At 41.3% G+C, this 21,697-nt stretch overlaps 1 protein-coding gene across 2 annotated transcripts; it reads left to right on the forward strand.

Moving 5' to 3' along the window:
- The first annotated feature begins 1,010 nt into the window (after positions 1 to 1,010).
- Positions 1,011 to 17,107, forward strand: ALDH7A1 (aldehyde dehydrogenase 7 family member A1). 2 transcript variants are annotated; one of them, XM_074165783.1, is made up of 18 exons: positions 1,011 to 1,207; positions 1,312 to 1,365; positions 2,325 to 2,390; positions 4,077 to 4,157; positions 6,255 to 6,378; positions 6,951 to 7,083; positions 7,696 to 7,740; positions 8,753 to 8,830; positions 9,710 to 9,807; positions 10,868 to 10,909; positions 11,827 to 11,921; positions 12,786 to 12,870; positions 13,130 to 13,236; positions 13,998 to 14,114; positions 14,565 to 14,662; positions 14,825 to 14,898; positions 15,753 to 15,828; positions 16,592 to 17,107. In XM_074165783.1, exons 1-18 carry the CDS (start codon positions 1,031 to 1,033, stop codon positions 16,644 to 16,646), a joined length of 1,605 nt encoding a protein of 534 aa, XP_074021884.1. In that variant the 5' UTR covers positions 1,011 to 1,030; the 3' UTR covers positions 16,647 to 17,107. The 2 variants fall into 2 exon arrangements, with proteins under 2 accessions (XP_074021884.1, XP_074021885.1); XM_074165784.1 differs by lacking the exons at positions 12,786 to 12,870; positions 13,130 to 13,236 and having other exon boundaries at positions 1,094 to 1,207.
- The last annotated feature ends 4,590 nt before the right edge of the window (positions 17,108 to 21,697 follow it).

Raw genomic sequence — 21,697 nt, forward strand, 5'->3', positions numbered from 1 at the left:
TAATAAGACATCTCATTTTCTAAAGCCTGTTAAAGGGAATTAAAAAGTTTAAAAATATGGGATAAAAATCACTTGCAATTTTGCAAGAGTGCGTATCAAGTGAGGTAAGTATGTTAGCCCTGTATATGGCAAAGGAGAAATAAAAAGATTGTAAAATCATAAACACTGGAGCGTGGATAAGTGGCCAGCCTAGAAGCTGAAGCACTTCTTCTCATTGAGATTCAAGCACAGTATTAAAGAACGAAAATGGTAATCCATACTATTATGTACTATTATTGCTATTGTTCCTTTGTTGAATAGGACAGCTACAGGTTTTTTTCCTCCACAATTAGAAATACTTGACTGGGGGACTCTGCTGCCTGGTGGCCCTTGAGGGGAACCTGGAATGGGGGAGGATTTGGGAATTTACATGGGCTGAGCTCTACCCTATTTGCCTCCACTCAGGGCAGGCAGGCAGGCAGGAGGAAGGGGCCTGGCAGGCAGGGGGCAGGCAGAAGGCAGGGGGCAAGTGGGCTGCAGACAGGGGGAAGGTGGGCAGGGGGCAGTAGACAGGAGGAAGGGGCCTGGCAGGCAGGGCGCAGGCAGGAGGCAGACAGAAGGCAGGGGGCAGGTGGGTTGCAGGCAGGGGGCAGGCAGAAAGCAGGGGGCAGGCAGGGAGCAGGGGGCAGGCAGGAGGCAGGCAGGAGGCAGGCAGGGGGCAGGCGGGCTGCAGGCGGCAGGCGGGCAGGGAGGAGGCATGGGGCAGGCAGGAGGCAGGGGACAGGCGGGCTGCAGGCAGGGGGCAGGCAGGAGGCAGGGGGCAGGCGGGCAGGGGGCAGGCAGGCAGGTGGCAGGCAGGAGGCAGCACAGGCCGGAAGGCTGGGGGCCGGCAGTGGGGGCGGCAGGCGGTGGGCGGGGCCGGGCGGAGGGGCGCCGCCGCGTCCCCACCAATCATGGCCGTCGGCGGGGGGGCGGGTCGGGGGCGGGTCGCGGCGGCCATTGCCGCGTGCTCCCCGCCCCGCCCCGCCGCCACCCGTGGCGGCCGCCGGCGATGCTGGGGTTGTGCCGCGCTGCTGCCGCTGCGCTGCTGCCGCTGCGGGCCGGGGCCCCGGCGGCCGCCATGTCTACCCTGCTGGTCAGCCAGCCGCGCTACGCCTGGCTGCGGGAGCTGGGCCTGCAGGAGGAGAACCCGGGCGTCTACAACGGGCGCTGGGGCGGCCGCGGCCAGGTGCGGGCGGCGGCGCGGCCTGTAGTGGGGGGGAAACCGGGCCCAGTGAGGGGCGGTGGGGCCTCAGCGGGGCCCCACTGCTCATCCCTTTCCTCCTGCTCTAGGTGGTGACGACCTACTGCCCCGCCAACAACGAGCCCATAGCCAGCGTCCAGCAGGTAAGCGCCCCTCGGCCCGGCCTGGGGAGCTCGGGGGGACAGGGAGCCAGCGGCGCCCCGGGATGGGAGGAGGCCTGCGGCCCCCACGGCCGGAGTGAGGGGTGCTTGGGCCTCTTGGTCTGAGAGCCGCTCCTCCGCTCGGCCGGGTTCGCGGAGGGCATGAAGCCGCCAGGGCAGGTGAGGGCAGGGGCTGCAGGGGTTCTTGAGTCCAGAGGCGGCTGGTGGAGCCCCTCACAGCTCGGGCCGTCTGCTGGGAATAAGCCCGTGGCTTTTCTGGGAAGAAAAATAGGCTGTTCACTCTCTTTCCCCCCGCCTCTTCCCCCGCACCGCAAGTATTGTTGGGAAGAGTGAAAGCTTCTCCTGCCCGACTTCGTTTGTTCCCAGCGGGAGTTTTAGAACGGGGGTGGATTGAGGTTGTTCAGTGGCCAGGGTGAGGTGTGAGGGAGAGCAACGTGGCATTCACGTGGTAAATTTGTGAAGGCTTTTGGTGTGAAAATAGTGCTCCAGCACTAACCTAATCCATCCGTATTTTAGGATTCGATTAGCCCTGCTAAGCATGGAGTAGGGCAGTCCTCACAGCCTTTGTTTAATATTGTTAATAGTAGTGGTACTGAAAATAAAAGAAGATATCTGAATATATGATGAATCCCCCCCCCTTATAAGTTTTCTTTATGGACCATACTTAGTCATCTGAAGGAAAATCTCTGCTCACTTTTTTTTTTTTCTTCTTTTATATAGCCAGCACATGTGCTTTTCCTTGACAGAAACTTCCAAGCAACTGAGTGTGCCATATAAGGACCAAACTAATTGCAGGATATAAACTTCCTGTGAAAGTGGTATTCTGTAGTGCAGTACTATCCACTAGAAATGTCTTGAGTTAGATGCAGAAGCTTTTCTGTGGTGTTTCTTTTGGGTTTTTACTTTTCCTAACTTTTTCTTTGATGCACTTCTTCATGTAGGCTAGTTTGGAGGATTATGAAGAAACAGTAAAGAAGGCTAAAGAGGCATGGAAGGTCTGGGCTGATGTAAGTTAACAGAGGCTTATCTTTTATAATGTATCTCTGGCAGGCAAACACCATTAAATTGCCCTGTCAGGTGGGGGTGTAAAAACATGTTGATGTTGTATATGCTGCATTAAAGCAAAAATTTGCAATGAGGACCTCAAGAAACAAACCCACACAACTTGCACATGTTACCATTGAGGTACAAAGATGAGGCCATTGACTTGTGGAAAATGTTTGTTTTGAAAAGCCTGGCAGATTTAGCCAGGTTTGTGCCTGTAAGCCATTGCCAACAGGTCTGCTGAAGTTCAGAGACCTTGTAGCAAGCAAATTATCCCTGGGTGTGTGTGTGTTTAACTTCATGTTGCCATATGCTGTCTTCTGAGAGAACTCTGCAGAATATTGGGATACCTAACTTGTGGTGATAATCTTGTTCTCATGGGGTAAGGAAGACTGCTGGTTTTGAGTGTGCTTTTATTATTCACCAGGTGTCCTGATATTTCACAAAACAGCTACGTTATTCCAAAACTTCAGTGTTAGGTTGCTGTGTCAGACTAAGCTATTTTTCCTTAGCAAGCTGTAGTTCTCAGTGTCTCTCTACAAGCTCTGTCCAGTCAGCATCCACTCACTTGCTGGCCATGCCAGGCTTGTTTTTTATAGCTTTTTGCCACTTCTTTGATACAAGCTGAAACCTGAATTTCATAAGGAATTGGGCATTCTGTATTTTATCCAGCAGTTTGCCTTGCCTGAAGAGAACAAGGTTTAGGACAAACACAATAATCCTGAGCTTCCTCAGGATGTGTTAGTACCTGTTCTTCTCTTACAATTTGTGAATATAATCTTAGTGAGTGTGTGGCAGTTCCTAGCATGTTTGGAAATAATTTGAAAGCAGCCTAACAGATATCAAAGAATCAACAGATCAAATGCTTTAAAGCCTCATCTCAAAGCTGTTTGGTTTTAGTTTGTGAGTGTGGGGATTTTTTTAATGAGCTTATCTGAAAGATTTTGCCTTTTGCCTGAAAGAGATACATTTGCATGGTTTATGTATTCTCCACTTCTGTCTTTCCAACTGTGTGTTCATCAGCAGGTTCTAATCCTGTAAATATGTTGCATGCATATGGTTTATTATTGATCCTGGCTATAGATTATTACCTAACATACTGATACCACATTAAAAAAATCTTATTAATATTTGGTATGTAGGTTTAATTTTTCCACGACTGAGGCTTCTTTGCGTCTCAACATCTGCTAACAAAATAAATGTCAGCAGCCATTGTCATACAAACTTTTCAAACAAAAAGTTTGAAAATGTGATGTTAAGTACACTTCAAAAGCTCAGAAACCAGTGAGTGTGGCTTTATAAAAAATGCTTGTTTCTTGAGGTGCAGCTGTTTGGGGGCATTGTGGGTGTGTAGCTGAACAGAAGTAGCACGGCTAATAATCTGAGTGTTTCTGGCAATATTCAGTGAAACTGAAGTTTTGAACAGACATAAATGTGTGCAGTGTTATCAGTCTCTGTGAGGCAGGAAACAGTTTCTTGTAAAGCAGTGTGCATGATAAAAATGAACAAATCTTGGGAAGATAGGGGAAAAAGCACAGCAATCACTGATTTCTTGCCTTAGGGGTAGGAAACTAGCGGTATATATGCAGCAGAAGTCATAGATGTTCAATCTCAAAATAGACTTTCCTATTTTCTTTTGTTTTGAGTAGATCCCTGCACCTAAGCGTGGAGAAATAGTGCGACAGATTGGTGATGCCCTGAGACAAAAAATCAAGGTTCTAGGAAGCTTGGTAAGGTGTTTTAAGAAGCAGCTTAACTTTGCAGGGGGAGGGTCAATGGGTGGGGGGGCATGTCAAAACTGGTTTTCTTGGTGTTTAACATACCACTCTGCAATGCCAATAATAATAATTTTAAAAATGCTGTTAGTTCTATTAGCTTGCCTAAAGAAATTTTAATTCCAAAAAAGGGAAAGGAAAAAAAAAAGTAAGATTGCATTCTGGCAACCTACACTGAAAATGATAATATGTAACAAGAAAACAAAGTGTAATTCATTCTGAGCCTGTATTCTGGCAGGGAGGAGCGTTACATCTGTTGCCCTGCTGTTTTCCCGCTTACCTGTCAGATAGGGCACTGTCTGATACTAAAAGTGTCCTGAAAAAGACCTTCCTCTAATGCAGAGCTTTTAACCTTGAGCTCTTTCTGGTGATCCGTGGGATTTTGCAAACTGACATGTGGAGGTATAAGGCTTCAGAAGGTGAGATGGTCTTAATGAGATCTTCTTGCAGTGCTGTGCAGGACATAAAGGAGCGGTCCTTCAACCTTTACAACACTTGCCAGTTGCTAGGGAAGAAAAGGAGACAAGTGGGGAACTTGTCACTTTCTTTTTACAGGGCTTGCCTGTATGTGCTACTATTCAGAAACAGCCATCAGTGAATAGCCCCATGTGTAGTCAAGCCCATATTGTTAACCTACAAAACTTTGTTCTGCTGTTTCCCTTGATGTTGTCTCCTCAGCAGAGTTTCTGTGGTGGAATTAGAGTGCTAACATACTCGTGTATTCAAAAAAGGTACAGCTTCCCTGGTGAGTGTGGACACAGAAGTTTGCTGTATGTTCCTTGAAGAAAACTTGTTCCTTATTGCCAGAGCATTTTTCTAGTTTTCCCAAACAGCTAATAAGTCTGTTCAGCTCTTCCAGGATATGTGGTGAACTTCAGGGTGAAAGCTGTGCAGTGGGTATCCACGTTTTAGCACTTTTCTTGGCTCTAGGATATGTAAAAGGAAACAGTATGGCAACTCACCTTTTCATACATTGTTGGAAATTTCCAGCCTCGCCTCACAATGTCCTTGTCAAGCATCCAGATGTATCCCTACTGTACTTACAGACTCACTGCTGTGTTTTGTAGTAAATATGTCTGATACCCCTCCATTTCTGGTCACAGATAGGGGCTATTCCTTCTGTCTTGAGATGGCCACGGGCATTATAGAAATACATTTAGTCACCTTTATTTTAACCTTTGCATGAGGAATAAAATCTTGTGGCAATCCTTTGAACCTGATTCCTCACTTAACAGCTTTTTGGAAGTACAGTCATCAGTCTAAAGTGCTAGGTCATATCTGGATGAAAGTTAGACCTAGGTATCAGAGCATGACTATAAAATTAAGTGGGGGTAAATGGGTGACTTCTCAGTTCCTAAGGTAGTGAATTTTCTCACTTTTGGAGGAAAATGTCTTCAAATACCGCCATCTCATTGATAATCTATATGTCTGCCCTGTAGTTCTAATATACTTTTAACAGAAGGACATATCTTTGGATTGATTTCAGCTGAAAGAAAAAAAAAGAAAAAAGACCCTAAACATCCCAGGTTACTAAAATAGTAAATGTGCAGACTTTTTCAGCAGTGTCTGAAAATGGAATCTCTCAAACTCACTTTGAGATATAAAATAAGTAGTTTGCTTATGAAAAATATACATGACCATTTTCTTCTGCTGGAGCAGAGTAATCCCTCTTTTCCAATTTATACCATTCCTGGTCCACAATATGAGCAAACGCCCTGGTGGAAATTCAGTGTTTTGTTGATCTAAACCTATCCAACCATTACTGTTGGATATTCCTTTCAGGAGATTATTTTTAATTTCCTCAGTTCATTAATTTCCTCTTCTAGTTTCCTCCCATTTTATGGGAACATGACTCCTGTGTAGCTGTCTATTGTGTTCTTTCTTTAAGCTGTGGATAACTCAGGAAAAGGCGAATCTCCTAAAAAAAAAAAAAAAGTATATTAAATCGTACTTTGTGTACAGATATACCTGACGTTAGTGGGAGACAAAATGTATTGGAGATGCAAGGGAATTTTTTAAAAAAGAGTTTTGTCTTGCTCTAAATTTTTTCAGGTCTCTCTGGAAATGGGAAAGATTTTTGTCGAGGGTGTTGGGGAAGTGCAGGAGTATGTTGATGTCTGTGACTATGCTGTTGGTTTGTCCCGAATGATTGGTGGACCTATTTTGCCTTCAGAAAGTAAGTATGTGTGTATCTTGGGTTTTGGTTGGTTTTGTTTTGTGCAAGTGAAGAGATGGAGATGTATCTTAAATATACAGTGATGTAGTGCAGCAAAATCTCTGTACTATGTGTTATTCAGGGAGCATATTGTCTAGGGATGGATGTGCTGGTAGGCGGTAGTGCCACCTAATGAAGTGTCTAGCCTGTGGCGTATAGCAAGAGGCAATAGATTTTTCACTCCACTCTGAAGCATTAGATTCTCTCTGATTTCTTTGTTAATGAAGGTGCTAGAGGAAAGTATGTAAAAAGTACAGGAATGTACTTAGAAATGAGAGACCTTTCTTTCAGTTACTGATTAGTAAACAATCAATAGTTAAAACAGTAAAACTTCATGTTGTCATGTTATTAGGTTTCTCCACAATCTAGCCAACCTGGTTCCAGTAAGTTGCAGAGCACAAATAACACAGCTCTCCACAAGCTAATGCTCCAATGGACAGAGGAGTGTTGCTAGGTCTCTTTTTCATGTGGTTTGCTTTTCAAAAAAATATTAAATGGATGCAAATTGCATTGCATTGTGTCTTTGCCTTCAGGACCTGGCCATGCCCTTATAGAGCAGTGGAATCCCGTTGGGTTAGTAGGAATCATCACGGCCTTTAACTTCCCTGTAGCGGTTTATGGGTGGAACAGCGCAATTGCAATGATCTGTGGAAATGCTTGCCTCTGGTAAGATATAGCTCTCCAACGTGCTAACAGAATTTTTTTAAGATTAGAGAGCTATTATCTCAGGCATGAAATTGTTACCAAATGTCTTGTGTTTCGGTGTATTTGATTCTGTCTCATCTAGGCTTAATTTCTATTTATTATTAGGTTCACTAGTAGTCAAAGAGCTTTGTTTTATTTTGTGATAACCTCTTTGATGAGATATTGAGATTCAGACCTATTCAGGACTTAGACAAATGGCCTGTTGGTAGAACCAGGATTGAGGTCTTGCAGCAGTGGTAGCGAACAGTTAATATTTTCAGAATTGGTACAGCTAAAATTAAGAATCAAAGCAAGTAGCTTTACTTCCTCTCCCTGCTCCTGCTTCACTTTCGTCTACCTGCTTCACCCTAATGTTTGGCACAGCTCTTGTCCACGCAAATTTCAGTAGAAGCTCTGAATCCTTAGCTGTGGAAAGAAACTCTTGAGTTCCTATCTTAATATGCATCTGAAAACTGGCTTAACCAAAGTGCTGTATTTAAGATACCATTAAAATTGCATATTTTAATTATTTTTAATTTTTGAAGAATTGAAAAGAGAATAATGCAATTCTTTTTTCTTTTTTTTTCTTTTTAGGAAGGGTGCTCCCACAACATCCCTCATTAGCATTGCTGTTACAAAGTGAGTTCTGGTTTCTTTGCTTTCTGTTTTGCTTTTGAAATAACTTATTTTCTATTTGAGGTAGTGCTTAGTGGTCAGAAGAACTGCTTTCTCTGTGTTACTTAAGAATTAACAGTATATATAGGATGTTACCTCTACTGTTGGCAGTTTTTTTCTGGCAGCAGGATTCTGCTTCTGCTGAGGTGGGGCTAGCTATGTGGCTTGCTTCCTTGTAGAAGACTAATTGCTTATGGAATTCAGCTTTCCTCAGTCATGCACTCATGTTTCAGAATCGCCCCTTTTATTGTGAGTTTCAGCGCAACATCAGCACGCAGTTTCTTGGCAAATTCTGGCTGGCTGTGTAGACCTGTGTAGACCTATATCCTGGAGATAGTCTTTATTATCCAGACCTAGTAACACCTTAGCATTTGTTTCCAGGGTTCAAAACTCATTCTTGATAAAAACTAAAAGAGCTCCAAAGAATAAATGTCATAGTGGTACTTACTGTAGGTCTATTGTTACTTTGCTTACTATATTAGCATTTTAAATATTTATCTGTTGTGAGCTACAAATAACATCTATTTTTAAATGCTAAATATAAATAGGCACCTTTAAAATAACTAGTAAGTCTGGTAGCTTTAATATTAACTCCTGTGAACAAACTATATACTATGAGTATTTTATGTAACTCCATGGAGTTGTATAAATGTCTCTTTCTAATGGTAGAAGACTGTATGGCCAAGATTTTTACACACTGATCTAATGCTTGTCTGAGCCAGTTGTATGGACATATATTAAATGTATTTTAATGTCTAGTCTTACTTCTGTGTGAGCTACGATTATAACACCGAAGTCCTTGATGAGAGAAGTGTATTATGTGTTGTACAAACTACAAGTCAATTAACTGCAAGACTGCTGCTTTTTGAAAATCTGTGTAGCTTCTTCTCATGCATGGTCAGACAGTTTTAATGGTTCATTCCCTATTATAGGCACATGTCCAAAATCTCTGAAATTTTTACATCTTTGATTCTAGGATAATAGCCAAAGTTTTGGAGGATAACAAAGTGCCTGGAGCAATCTGTTCTCTGGTCTGCGGTGGAGCAGACATTGGGTAGGTAACATTTCTTGTGTTTTGTGAAAATGTAAAGAGGATAAAGAATATTCTTTTAGGTACTTCTTGTAAAGTCAGTCTGATCTCCAGGAGTTCCCAGTACATGCATGTACCTGTTGCCATCATTTTTATCAACTGGTCTGAAACTCTGGCCTTGCTGTAAGCATGATATGTATTTCTACTTGCTGTTGTGAGATCAGCAGCTAACAAATAACTTATCAGATATTTAATGAAGAGGCATAACTAGGTATATATTCTACCTCTGCATATGCTTACACCCAAAGAATGCAGCTAATATTAAATTCCACTCATCGTGTTCTTAAGAGTTTTCAGTTTCTAGCCCACTGGTCTTTTGGACCACTCGTGAAGGAGAATACTTCCACATTTCCATGCTCACATAGGACTCTGCACTTGCTTAATAGATGCATGCCTGTGCAGAAGCTGTACAAATCAATTTGTTTGTTTGATTATTAGAATGTGGAAAATCCCAGTGCAAATGTATATTCAGATGTATCTTTTGAGCATTTCAAGAGAAGACAAAACAGATGGTAATCATTAAAAAAAGTCATAGATATGCATATTTTCTTAGGGAATGTAACAACTGGAGCTGATCTCACTATGTACTTTAGAATGAATTTCAAAATTAGCATAAGTGATGCTCTTATGCTCTGAAAAGTGGGAGGGAAACAGCCTTGTTCCTCTTTTCTGGCTAAGAAGCTTTCCTGCCATCTGCTCGGTCAATTACCTGATGCTTGCAAAGAACTGCGTCTGACTTTAAAAGATCTCCCTTGTTGAAGTTTGTTCATGAGGAAGGTGCAAGAGGCTTTTCCAGCTGTATGCTCTTCCACTGAACACAGTGGTATGTCTCCCATTTTGCAGGACAGCAATGGCGAAAGATGAGAGAATGGACCTGTTGTCCTTCACTGGCAGCACAAAAGTGGGCAAGCAGGTAGCGCTTATGGTTCAGGAGAGATTTGGTGAGTGCATGTGGCCTTCTCCACTTCATTCCTTTCCGTGGTTGGGAGAGGCAGGGGAGTTCCATAGGATTGTGAAGTAACAGCTTGTTTGGCTTCTTGTGGGTTTTTTGGGGGTTTTCTTGGTTTTTGTTTTTTCTTTTAACTTGGTGAAAACAGGATGTTGAAACTGCTTATAGCTAAATACTGCATTTTTCAGTTAGTTCTGGCACAACTCAGCATTTTTTCTAGGGTAACCACAAATCCGTGTTCCTACAGTTAGTTAATTTGGCAGGTAGGGGAGGAGGGATGGGGGAATAGGTCTATGGATATAATCCTATGGATATTGTCGAGATGAACAGCCAGGGCCTACGGTCTTTTGGCAATGTGTTTGTGGAAAAACACCTCCTTGCCTTTTACTCCATATAAGTACAGGAGAAAAGTTACAGATTTTGAGGTGCTGGTTTTGTTGCAAATATTGAAAAGCATACAGGCATGAACCCATGCACAGCTGCTGGATTCTAACTCTTTAGTTTTAAATAGAAATCCTTGTGAAAAGGATTTTCTCATTTAATATGTTTGAAGTTCATAGGAGTGTAAAAAAGAAAAAAAATCAGAACAGATTGCAAATATTCACCCAGAAGTAGATGGTGATTTTTTTCTCTCAGACTTGAGATGAAACAGTTGCCAGAGAAATAAATAAGTCTGGTTAAATTTTATGTGTGCGTTTTCATCTCTGTAGCACCTCCTTCTCTTCTTTGTCTTCATCACACTATTTATGCTGCAACTCTTTCTGTTTTCATCTTTTCCTTTCCCATGCTAGTTTTGCCTATTTTTTTTTTAAGCTTCTTTCTGCTGTAACTGCTTTCCAGGTATCTTTCTTCACAATATGTGATAGGTGTAGTATTTGGTATAATTTTCTGCTTTGACTAGAGCAGTTAGTTGACTGTGATGCCTAACAATTTTTGTATATCCGTAAGAGTATGTTTAATGAAACTTAGCTTTAGTTAGAGTTGATGTCACTGAATGAGGTGCAGTGAATATGTGTACTGATAACATAACTTGTTTTGTATGTTTTTATTAGGTCGGAGTCTGCTGGAACTGGGAGGAAACAATGCCATTATTGGTAATACGCACTGTAGAAATTTAGTCCCATAGATGATATTTGGAAGTTAATATACAAATGTTTGTTGCAAATCGTCTGGGTTTTTTTCCTTTTTATCCACATTGGGGGTTTAAAAAGTATGTAGTAGAATGTTGGGTTTTTTTCTGTCTTCAGTATTGTGGAGGGGTAGCGTGTTAAGATTAAAAATGAAAGTTCAAGCTCTTACATGTGTTCACCATTGAGTGAAGAAGGGAATGAGAGAAGCAGTAAGCTTCAGTAATGGGATGTGGACAATGCTAAATGAATTTGATTTTAGGGTAGTTCTAATCTTGTAAATACCATATTTTTAGCATTTTAGAATACAAGTACATATATATAAAGTCTACGACACTTACGATACTTGAAAGCAAAGCATACAGGTGTTTATTTCAGTAGTACATTTTACAGATTTAAGTAGCTTCGGGTATGATCTAGTTCCGGGGTAGACATAAATACTGTGAAGCTGAGCAATGTAGCAGAAAGAAAATATAAGCTAGATAAATACCTAAATTACTGTCCCGTTGCTATGTTTTTTGCATGCCATCTGGCTACACTTTACTATTGTTTCTTTATGCTGCTAGACATCTCAGTGAGAGGACAAGGTGACAAAACAGCAAGAAATTGCTTGTAGTTTCTTGAGTTAAAAAGAAGCTGAGGATCTTTGCAAGCCTTATTGCAAAAGGCTCTCTTCAGTTGTTCGGACCTACATTTATGTCCAATTGCATGTGTCTAATTCCAAGTGTAAAAGCAATAGGAGTTTTGAGGTGTTTCTGTGTGTCTTAGTGTGCTATGCTAGTGCAACTATTCCTGATGTTTCTTGACCAACCTGTCGGTTGTCTTAAGTATTGCAAATGGCCTGTTTACTTCAGTAACATTCTGATGTTTTAATTTTTGTTAAGTATTTGAAGATGCAGATCTGAACCTAGTCATCCCATCTGCTCTATTTGCTGCTGTGGGAACAGCGGGTCAGAGGTGCACGACTGCCAGAAGGCTGGTGAGTAAACGTGTATTGTTTGTTTTCGGTAGCTCTGAATTTAAACTTACTCCAAGTGAGCTCAGAAAATGCCTGACAGTTCTAAATGTTATGCAGAGCAACAAATAATCTTTGAAACACATTTTTACTTTGTCAAAAATCAGTATGACAGGAAAATAAGATGGTAGTTTGTCATTTCACTGTAATTCTAGCTGTAAGGAGTTCCTTTGTATGGGTTTCTAAACGAACCTGGTGCCAAAACTCAGGAAAACAAGACTTACCAAACTTTCTCTATTTCTCTCTGTTTTCATTGCCAGACCTTCTTTGCTTGTGCCTGCTACAAATTTTGGTGCAGGGTTTAGATTTCAGCAAAGCAAGGGGGTGTGTGTTGCTTTCTTTATTATTAATTTTTAACCAATCATTTTCTACAAGTTTAAAGGTATAATGTTAGCCTGTTTCTGTGTAGTCTATTCATGGGTGGGTTGATTGGGTAATTATTCATCAAAATTGATACAGGTTAGCTTTGGGTGTATAGGAAGGGCAGTGATTCCTCAATTATAGCAATAAAAGTCATTTAGGTATTTGTCAAACACTTAACTGAAGAGTTTGCAGAACACATTGATACCATTGGTCTGAGATGGGGTAAAATTAAAACAGATTTTTGTTTCTTTTAAATCTTCATGGTGAAGATATTTAATCTTCATTTCATGGTGTTGGTGCTGTTTCAAGGTCTTGCTCATGTGTTTATTTTTAACTTTGGGATTTGCTGAATATGAGCAACACTATCTCCGCACTTCATTCAGCCCTCTTAAAAGTGCAGTAGTGCTTCAGGAATAGTTACACAGGCTGAGCTGTCTGACAACCTTCTTAACACATTTTGTTTAGTTCCTCCATGAAAGCGTCCATGATGAGGTGGTGACAAAGCTTGCTAAGGCCTATGCCCAGGTCCGCATCGGTGATCCATGGGATTGTAAGTAACTATTTCCAAGTCATGAATTTAGGAGACAAGTTTCTTTCTGTTTAAATTCCAAAGAGATTATAGATCAAACCCTAGTGGGGATAGTTAGTTTCGTTTAGAATACACACTCTGAAAGGGAGATGAAGAATCTAGCTAATACTGCTTCTCTTGGACAGTTAAATACTTACTCCCAAAATGTCATGATAAGAATATTTGCAAACATATATATACAGTTTTGCTGAAAATATGTCTTTGGATGTTTTGTTCTTAGCTGACACTCTGTATGGGCCTCTTCATACCAAAGAAGCAGTGAAAATGTTTCTTGATGCAGTAGAACAAGCAAAACAACAGGGTGGCTCTGTGGTCTATGGTGGAAAGGTAACTTACTTTTATTCGCCCTGATACATTTAGTGCTCTAGCAAAAAAAACCCAGTAATATGGTGGCTTAGGCCAAAAATGTACCTCAGTTTGTCCTGTCAGCCATTATAGGATGTTAAGTTAGTCAGTCTGAGAATGTTTGAATTGCAGTCCTGTCTTTAGAGCGAAGGTGGGTCTACTTGGAAGCTACCTTCTGCTCTAAGAAATGACTGGGAGCTTTTGGCTGTTATTTGCACTACTCCCTAGCTGCAGGTGATGGTGAAAATACAAACAGCAATGTAAATAGTGAATATCAAACACATAAGAAATTAAAATTGCTGCTCTGTCCCTGGCTTCACGTTATCAAACTTCAGGAATTACTGAAGATTCAAGAGAGCCACTTGCGCATCTTCATCATGTGGGAGGTTTAATTCTTGTGGATTTAACGTTCTGGGAATTCTTGTCTTTCACTGGCACTTTCTTTATTCCTAATACGTTTAAAGTTCTAATCGGTTTACAAGTGGGAGAAAGGAAGTGGGTTTTGTCTATTGCTAAACTTTGAGATTTGATTACCTGCTTAGTAGACTATGTTATGCTTCTGTATTTTAAATACTTAAATAAGTGAAATTTAAGTTATCTACTCAGATGACCTGACCTTCTGTTTCTGATTGCTAGGAACAACTATAGTAATCAGACCAGGAAAGATTCCCTTCCTACATTAGTACTAAGAATGATGTGGGTTTGAACTTACTCAGTTGTTTCTTCTTTTATGTGTTTTGAAGGTTATAAATCGCCCTGGAAACTATGTTGAACCAACCATTGTGACTGGCCTTCCTCATAATGCACCTATTGTCCACACTGAGACATTTGCCCCCATACTGTATGTGCTGAAATTTAAGGTAAAATAACAATGGGGAGTTATTCAGGTGCCAAGGAGTCAGGAGACAGAAGAGTCAGGAAAGAGATTTCAGATATGTCGCGTTCATATAATTGTCCCAGCATTTCAAGAAGTGGTAACTGTTGTTGTGCACTGTGGGATATCTACTGTAATAGCTTACGTCACGGTGTAGCTACATTTATGCATTTTCTGTGACGAGCACTGGAGTTAAAATGAGAGTCTACAGGAATAGATTTTTATTGTTCATGTCACCCTGCTCAAAAGCAGGTTGTGCATTTTGTGCAGTGATGGAGGTATCCTATTCCTGACTTGGTGCATGTGTAGTTGCCAAGTGGCATTCAGTATATTTGCATTATAGCTGTGGTATGTTGGGGTTTTTCTCACAGTTCTTCTTTGTAACTGCTTTGCTTTGAATGGTCATGGCTTAACCATTGATACATGCTCCTTTTAGGAGGAAGAGGAGGTTTTTGCCTGGAATAATGAAGTAAAACAAGGTCTTTCCAGCAGTATCTTTACCAAGGATTTGGGAAGGATTTTCCGCTGGCTTGGGTATAATTTTAATCATTTTTCGACCTTCCTGAAGCAAAGATCAGTCTCTCATGTCTTTTGGAAACCTATGCACAATGCTAGTTGAGCATTTTATAGACCTCATTTTAGTGAAGGAGTCTTTCCTAATCCTGAGGAGCAATTGTGTCTTGTCTTTGTTTATAGGCCAAAGGGGTCTGACTGTGGCATTGTGAATGTCAACATCCCAACCAGCGGGGCTGAGATTGGAGGTGCTTTTGGTATGTTACTTACGCTTTTCTCTTCATCCTTTAAGTGATTGAATCCTCTAGTATCAGGTCTAGAGACTTGGTATTATTCTTCAGGCTCCATTTTTTTCAAAGATGGGGAATTTATTTTTTCTAGTGACTCTGGAAGAGAATAAAACATTGGCTCTATAAAACTAGTATAATTTAGGTCTCCTTATTTTTCAAGGTTTTAATCAGTCCATTTAAATTACTAAATCTGAAGAAATCAATGAAATTATTTTTGAATTATACTGCTTTAGCAGAAAACAGAAATGGACTAGAGGTAGTTGTACTTCAGCTTTCAAAAATATCTCTGTTTGGTTTTTAAATATTCCATGTATCACTTTTTCTCTTCATCAACGGAATGTAACTCAGAAGTATGTTCTGAATGTGTTTAGAGATGTGGCTGAGTGGAAAACAGTTTAAAACAGTTTTAATTAAAACACTCCAGCATTTTTGCCTTTGTTTCTGTTTTTTGTATCTACTGAAGAAAGTGGGGGGAGGGAAGAAGAAATATTCACCTTACTATTTAAACAGTACGAGAGCTAGCACATTCTTGTACTCTTGTCTCATGTTAAAACAAAATAGCTTTAAAACAAGGTCCTCTGGTGCCAGCATGATGAGACTTTAAACTCCAGGCAGATGGTTTTTGGATCAAGCATGAGGAGAGAGCTTGCTGTGTGAGTTGTATGTGGTGGTCTTCTGGTAATTTATTTCAGATACAGAACAAGGGCAAAGCAATACTTTTTCCCCATGATTTTTTATAAAGTGGCTCACCTCCTGGAGTTAGTCCAGATTCCCATGCTCAGAAAAACTTTCAAGTTTTCATTTATAACTTTTTCCTACAGGTGGTGAAAAGCATACTGGTGGGGGAAGAGAATCTGGAAGTGATTCTTGGAAACTTTATATGAGACGGTCTACTTGGTGAGACAGACTTTTAAAATTCCAAATAAATGTAAATTACAGATAAACTTGTAAAAGTTCAAAACATCCTCAACTACAGGAGGTTATCTTTGCTAAATGTAAGATGACCATATATGAATGTAATTGCCTTTTCTTCATGCAAGAATTTACATCTGTGTAGAAGGTGATTTGAAGGGTCTAGATAAAGACCTTTCTTTACACACTGTTCCTCAAAAGAAACAAACAAACAAATCTACTTTTTTCCTCTCTTGCCTGATTTTAAACTCGGCTAAAGATTAAATTACTGAAACTTGTTAGGGAAAACATGAAGTGGAAACCACTATTGCCAGCAGTGGGTGATGTAGCTACATTTTGGGTATCTGTCCATAAATGTCCTGACAGCGTGCAGTGGTTGACCATTCCCACTCTCTGCAGGTCTCCTTTAGCCTTTACATGTGCTGACTTTGGTTTCCATGCAAAGGCTGATGAACATGAGAAATCCCACCTTGATGGACATTCTTTTAGTAAGAGATTAAATAGGGAATGATACTTTACTTTCTCTTTGATCAGTCAAGGAGGAGATAATGATGAATATGGCCTTTCTCCATATGTAGTTACTTTATTGAAAACTGGCATAAATTCGGTTCATAACTTTAAATAGGCAAACTGCTTACAGAAGTCTTATATACACATGCCAGAAATCAGAAGCATTGTACATAGGAAGTGGACTGCATAATTTGTCTCAGATTTAGATCTGTCTCTAAAATACTTGTTTCTCTTCCAGTACAATCAATTACAGCAAGGATTTACCTTTGGCTCAAGGAATCAAGTTTCAGTAACAGCCTTATGAATGGCCGTGCCATGAACTCTCCTAGCATTTCAGAACCAAGCACCTTCTAAGCCTTATGGTGAAGAAAATGAATTATCTGAAACTTTTCTGCAGTGAGGATACTAATGCTGGCAAAAAATCAGCTACTCTAACATTGCTTCACTTTCAATGTATGAAATTACTGCTTCAGTCTTCAAATGAGAAGTATGTGGTCTTTGGGAAGAAGGGAGGATGACTGAAACTAACAAACTCGGATTCAGGCACCCTGGATAATCTTCTGTTGCCTTGTCACTATATTTCAGTATCAACACTGTATCCCCTGCTTCCTCGCCATTCGCTGATATTTCCAGCTAATAGGTCTATGCTTCAAACTTACGTGCTGAGTTTCCTATGGATACCTGGTGCTGGGGGGGGGTGGGCAGTACAGGGCTATTTTTCGATGCATAAATAAAGGTACATTTTGTGAGATGCCTTGGCCTTCTAGGATTTTTTTGTTGGTGGTGGTTGTTTTGGAGCAGGAACATACAGTTGACTCCATTTTCACACACTGAGCTGCTAGCTGGGAGAAGTATCGCTGGGCTAAAGGAACTGCTTTAGTTTTCCTGCCTCTCCATCAGGAAATGTGTGTTGGGGGATAAGGGTTAAGACCAAGGGCTACTGCAAATCTCTTGGAACCTCTTATTAATGCTAGAAGGAGTCACAGCTAACTCAGGTTGTCACAGACCTCGTAACACCATACAACCAAGCCAGCTGAAGAACTGGAGATGCTGCCAGGAGGAAAGACTCTTCCAGAGGAAATTTGCTGGGGAAAGGCAAATTGTTTATGTGTATTTCACCTTAGGCAGGAGTTTCTCATGGCCACTGAAGACTCCAGCCATTGGCATCTCATTTAGCGGCCTTGCTCAGAATCAAGGATGAGAAAAGGAACTGGGGCTGATTTTGCCTTTCCACAGAGCAACTTCTGAGGTTTTTAACATACCATTTTTTGGAGATTTCCTCTCAATCTTATGTACCAAACTTCCACAACCTCTGATCATGGCAGAGCTGTTCATTTTGGGCTCAGATTCTAGGATTCTGATTTGGCTTTTGATTTATTTTAATGCTAAGATGTTACAATAGCAACATCATCCAAATTGTGTTAAAGGTCCAACATACCACAATGCTTGCTAGCTGGTCTTCTTTCACCTTAGTATCTATTTTTAAAATACACAGTGTTTTGAATTTTATATCTGTGTTATAGAAGATATTTTGGGTGTCACTTTCTATAGAGAGAACAGTAGGCAGCCAAAGGTTTTTCCTACTGAAGTTCAAAGTTTTTTCCAGCTGAATATCTTACAGCCAGGTGAACTCTGCCATGTAGTTCTTTATGCTTGAACATTTAATTAGGAAACGGATGTCATGAAAGAATGTTGTGTGTTTGCACACAGAAAGAACTGAAATCCCCTAAACAGACAGATAAATCATTAGCATATAGAGGGGAAAGAAACAATCCATTTTCCAAATGTAGTTATTTTGAAAATAGCACAAGTTATAGAAGCTGTATTCTCTAGCACTGTTCTGTGTCACTGGATGTTGCTATGAAACTCTCAACAATGAAAAATAAGTTCAAGAACTTCTCTCTTGTCTCTTCTTGCTGGCTTGGGTAGCCTCATTAGGTAACATCTCTTGTTCTAGAAAATAAAGGCCTTTTTACTCTTCTTAGATGAAATAATTTCCCAAGTCCCTGCATTTAATTTACAGGAATAAGCTTAACTCTGCCATCTGGCTTTACATATGTGAACTCAGGCCATGGAAGGGAACAAAAATGGGATGGTGAGTCTGATGTTTGACTGGTCTTCAAATCATTATCTGAAAATCAGTGTGAATGGGGAAAAAATGTAGGAATGTGATCAAAAGGGTGACTGCAGAGCAAACACGCTAAATTTTTTTTTTTTTTTAAGGTTAACTTGACATTTTGATATATAATAATCTCTTCAACACAAATTTTTGAGTAGTCCTGCAGAGGACTCAGCTTGAAATACTTGTGTAACTATCTCTGTGTATTATGACTGAGTGTGTTAGATCTGCTTTACATAGGCAAATACGGGCTTTCTCTTTAAGTCGATTACAAATCCATCCTGACTTTTGCTGAGTGTATGAATTACTATTGCAGAGTTCATGTTATCTTCATTGTCACTGGGCTGACAGTGACAGCCCAGTGGTGACAGTGACAGTCACCAGCTGGGATGCTGGTATGGCAGAACAAGGTAATCAATGTTTCCAGCTCCCAGACAGCTTTGAACTCCTGAGATGATCTTTTGCAATTTTCTTCTCTCCACCCTTCTATTTATTTAGTTTCCTGTTGTTGAAGGGTCCTACCTGAACTGACTGACTGAATGACTTCCAGTGAAGTCTCTCTGGGAAGAGTGCCCTTTAAAGACAGCTGCAGATTCTAACAGGGTTTGGCAAGGATTTAGGGGCCTATCAGCAGTTAAGATTATGATGAAGTATTAAACTAAGGAGGTTTAAAGATAATGTAAGTAAGTGCCCTGTTTCTCAATTTCTGCTTTAATTTGTAAAGTCCGCTTGGGAGATTGTAAGCTGCATTAGCTGTCATTGGGTTATCTCACCCAGGGAAAGCAATTTGAGAATTCATAAAATGTCTCTTGGAGCTACTGGTATGTGTGACATAATGGAACTTGCAGTTTTAATACAAATTCTATCAGCGGCTTCCACTGTTGCATAAACTTAATTACCTCTGAGTGTGTAACACCAGTGAATAACAAGTGTTAAATGACACGTGATCAATAATTCATTTGTTAGCACAGTATTGCTTACCGTGAAATGACCTTGATGGGAACAGTCTTGCAAGCAACTTCCTTTCTTTTCGCTGAATTATTAACTGAAGAAAAATACAAATTCTACTAATTGTGCTGATAAACAAATAGGGCAATTGCTTTTTTAATAAACAGAGAAAAATCAAACCTGCAGGCTGCGACTCTTCAATTTTATCGTATCCTATTCCAGTTTCTAATAGTAGAGTTGGTATGGGAATTCTTTTCAGGAACCAGGAATACTACTCGCCAGTAACAGGTCTTAACTTGGGTTTTTGTAAATAGCTGCCCTGCGGTGCTGTATTTAAAGCGATTGGGAAAGTGCTCACTGTTATCGTTCATTACCAACAGACCAACCCATTTGTATCACATCATGCTGCTTTCATGTGGTATTTCCGTCATTCGGTTCTACGTGTTGTTTCCGGATGAGCTCAACGCCATGAGGTTGCCAGAACTCTTAATTTGTGGCAGCTGCCTATGTTTCTGTATGAGATATTTTATGTATAGCCCCTGCATTCAAGACTCTTTAGCCTATAGCAATCCATTCAAATCTCGGCATTAATCTCAACATTAATCTCAAAAATAACATGTAAATTACGTGAGAACTCTTTGCCTGGATTGCCTTCCAAATCATTTGCCATGTCGGTGCTGCCCCAATGTGTTGGGCACGTACTGCACAAGTGTATGCTCTCCTTTCCCTGTGTGGAAGAGGACAAATATATAAAGGTAAAATGTCTTAATGACATAGAATAAAATTCTTGAGCAGAAACAATGGCTTGGCAAGGACTTTTTTCATGTCTTGTTTTCAGTATTCTGAAATGTGTATTCACGGAATCACGGAATTGTCAGAGTTGGAACGGACCTCTAGAGATCATCTAGTCCAACTCCCCTGCTAAAGCAGGATTGCCTAGAGCACATTACTCAGGACTGCATCAAGGCGGGTCTTGAAGATCTCCAGAGAAGGGGACTCCACAACCTCCCTGGGCAGCCAATTCCAGTGCTCCGTCACCCTCACTGTAAGGAAGTTTCTCCTCATATTTAAATGGAACTTCCTATGTTCCAGCTTGTGCCCGTTGCCCCTTGTCCTGTCACTGGGAAACACTGAAAAGAGTCCAGTTCCATCATCCTTCAACCCACCCTTTGGGTACTTGCAAACATAGATAAGGTCTCCCCTCAGCTTTCTCTTCTCCAGGCTAAAGAGCTCCAGCACTTTAAGCCTTTCTCATAAGGGAGAAGATCCCTTAATCATCTTAGTTGCCCTACGTTGGACTCTCTCCAGTAGCTCCCTGTCTCTCTTGAACTGGGGAGCACAGAACTGGACACAATATTCCAGTTGTGGCCTCACCAGTGCAGAGGGGGAGAATGACCTCCCTCAACCTACTGGCCACACTCTTCCCTATGCAGCCCAGGATTCCATTGGCCTTCTTGGCAACAAGGGCACATTGCTGGCTCATGGAAAGTTTGCTGTCCACCAGGACTCCCAGATCCTTCTCCTCAGTAGTGCTTTCCAGAAGATCCATCCCTAACCTATACTGGTGTCTGGGCTTCCTCCTCCCCAGGTGCAGGACCCTACATTTGCCCTTATTGAACCTCATTAGGTTCTTCTCTGCCCAGCTCTCCAGCCTGTTCAGGTCACGCTGGATGCGGGACAGCCCTCTGGAGTGTCGGCCAGCACTCCCAGTTTGGTATCATCAGCAAGCTTGCTGAGGATACACTCTGTCCCCTCGTCCAGGTCATATTCCCTGATCATGCTGTCATTTGCTATGTGCCTAGTGTTTGAAATCAAATAGATTAATTGCATTCAGTTGTTTGCAAGCTTCTACTGCCACTGACGTGCTTCTTGCAGTGTGAAGCGCCTCATCTCGCCTTGTGTTTTGAACATGGTTACCTGCAGGTGCCTGGTACAACAGGACACGCTTGTTCACAGTCTCTCTTTCTCCTGCTAAATGATTAGCATTGATTTTCCATACAGCTCGTTGCTTTCCTCCAGATAACAGGGAAACGTTTCTCTGTTTTGGGCCAGGGACTCGCACAGTAAGGCATAGCAGACTTGGGCTTTTTTGTTTGGTTTGGGCTTTTTGGTTTGGGTTTTTTTTTTTTTTTTTAAATCATCGTGTTCCTCTCGGTGTCGCTGTTGGTCAGGCCAAAGCCTGTGCAGGGCGGCACAGCAGCCATCCCTCCCGCGCAGAGCAGCCTCTGCCTTCGCTCACCAGCTGTGCAAAACACAAACCTCTTCGTCTGAATATCT

The sequence above is a fragment of the Numenius arquata genome, chromosome Z (genome assembly GCF_964106895.1).
Source record: "Numenius arquata chromosome Z, bNumArq3.hap1.1, whole genome shotgun sequence".
Classification (NCBI taxonomy): Eukaryota; Metazoa; Chordata; class Aves; order Charadriiformes; family Scolopacidae; genus Numenius; species Numenius arquata.

Coding starts and splice junctions, on each gene's coding strand:
- ALDH7A1 (XM_074165783.1), top strand. CDS start 1,031: ATGCTGGGGTTGTGCCGCGCTGCTGCCGCTGCGCTGCTGCCGCTGCGG. Junction 1,366..2,324: donor CCATAGCCAGCGTCCAGCAG/GTAAGCGCCCCT, acceptor TTCTTCATGTAG/GCTAGTTTGGAGGATTATGA. Junction 14,115..14,564: donor TGTATGTGCTGAAATTTAAG/GTAAAATAACAA, acceptor TGCTCCTTTTAG/GAGGAAGAGGAGGTTTTTGC.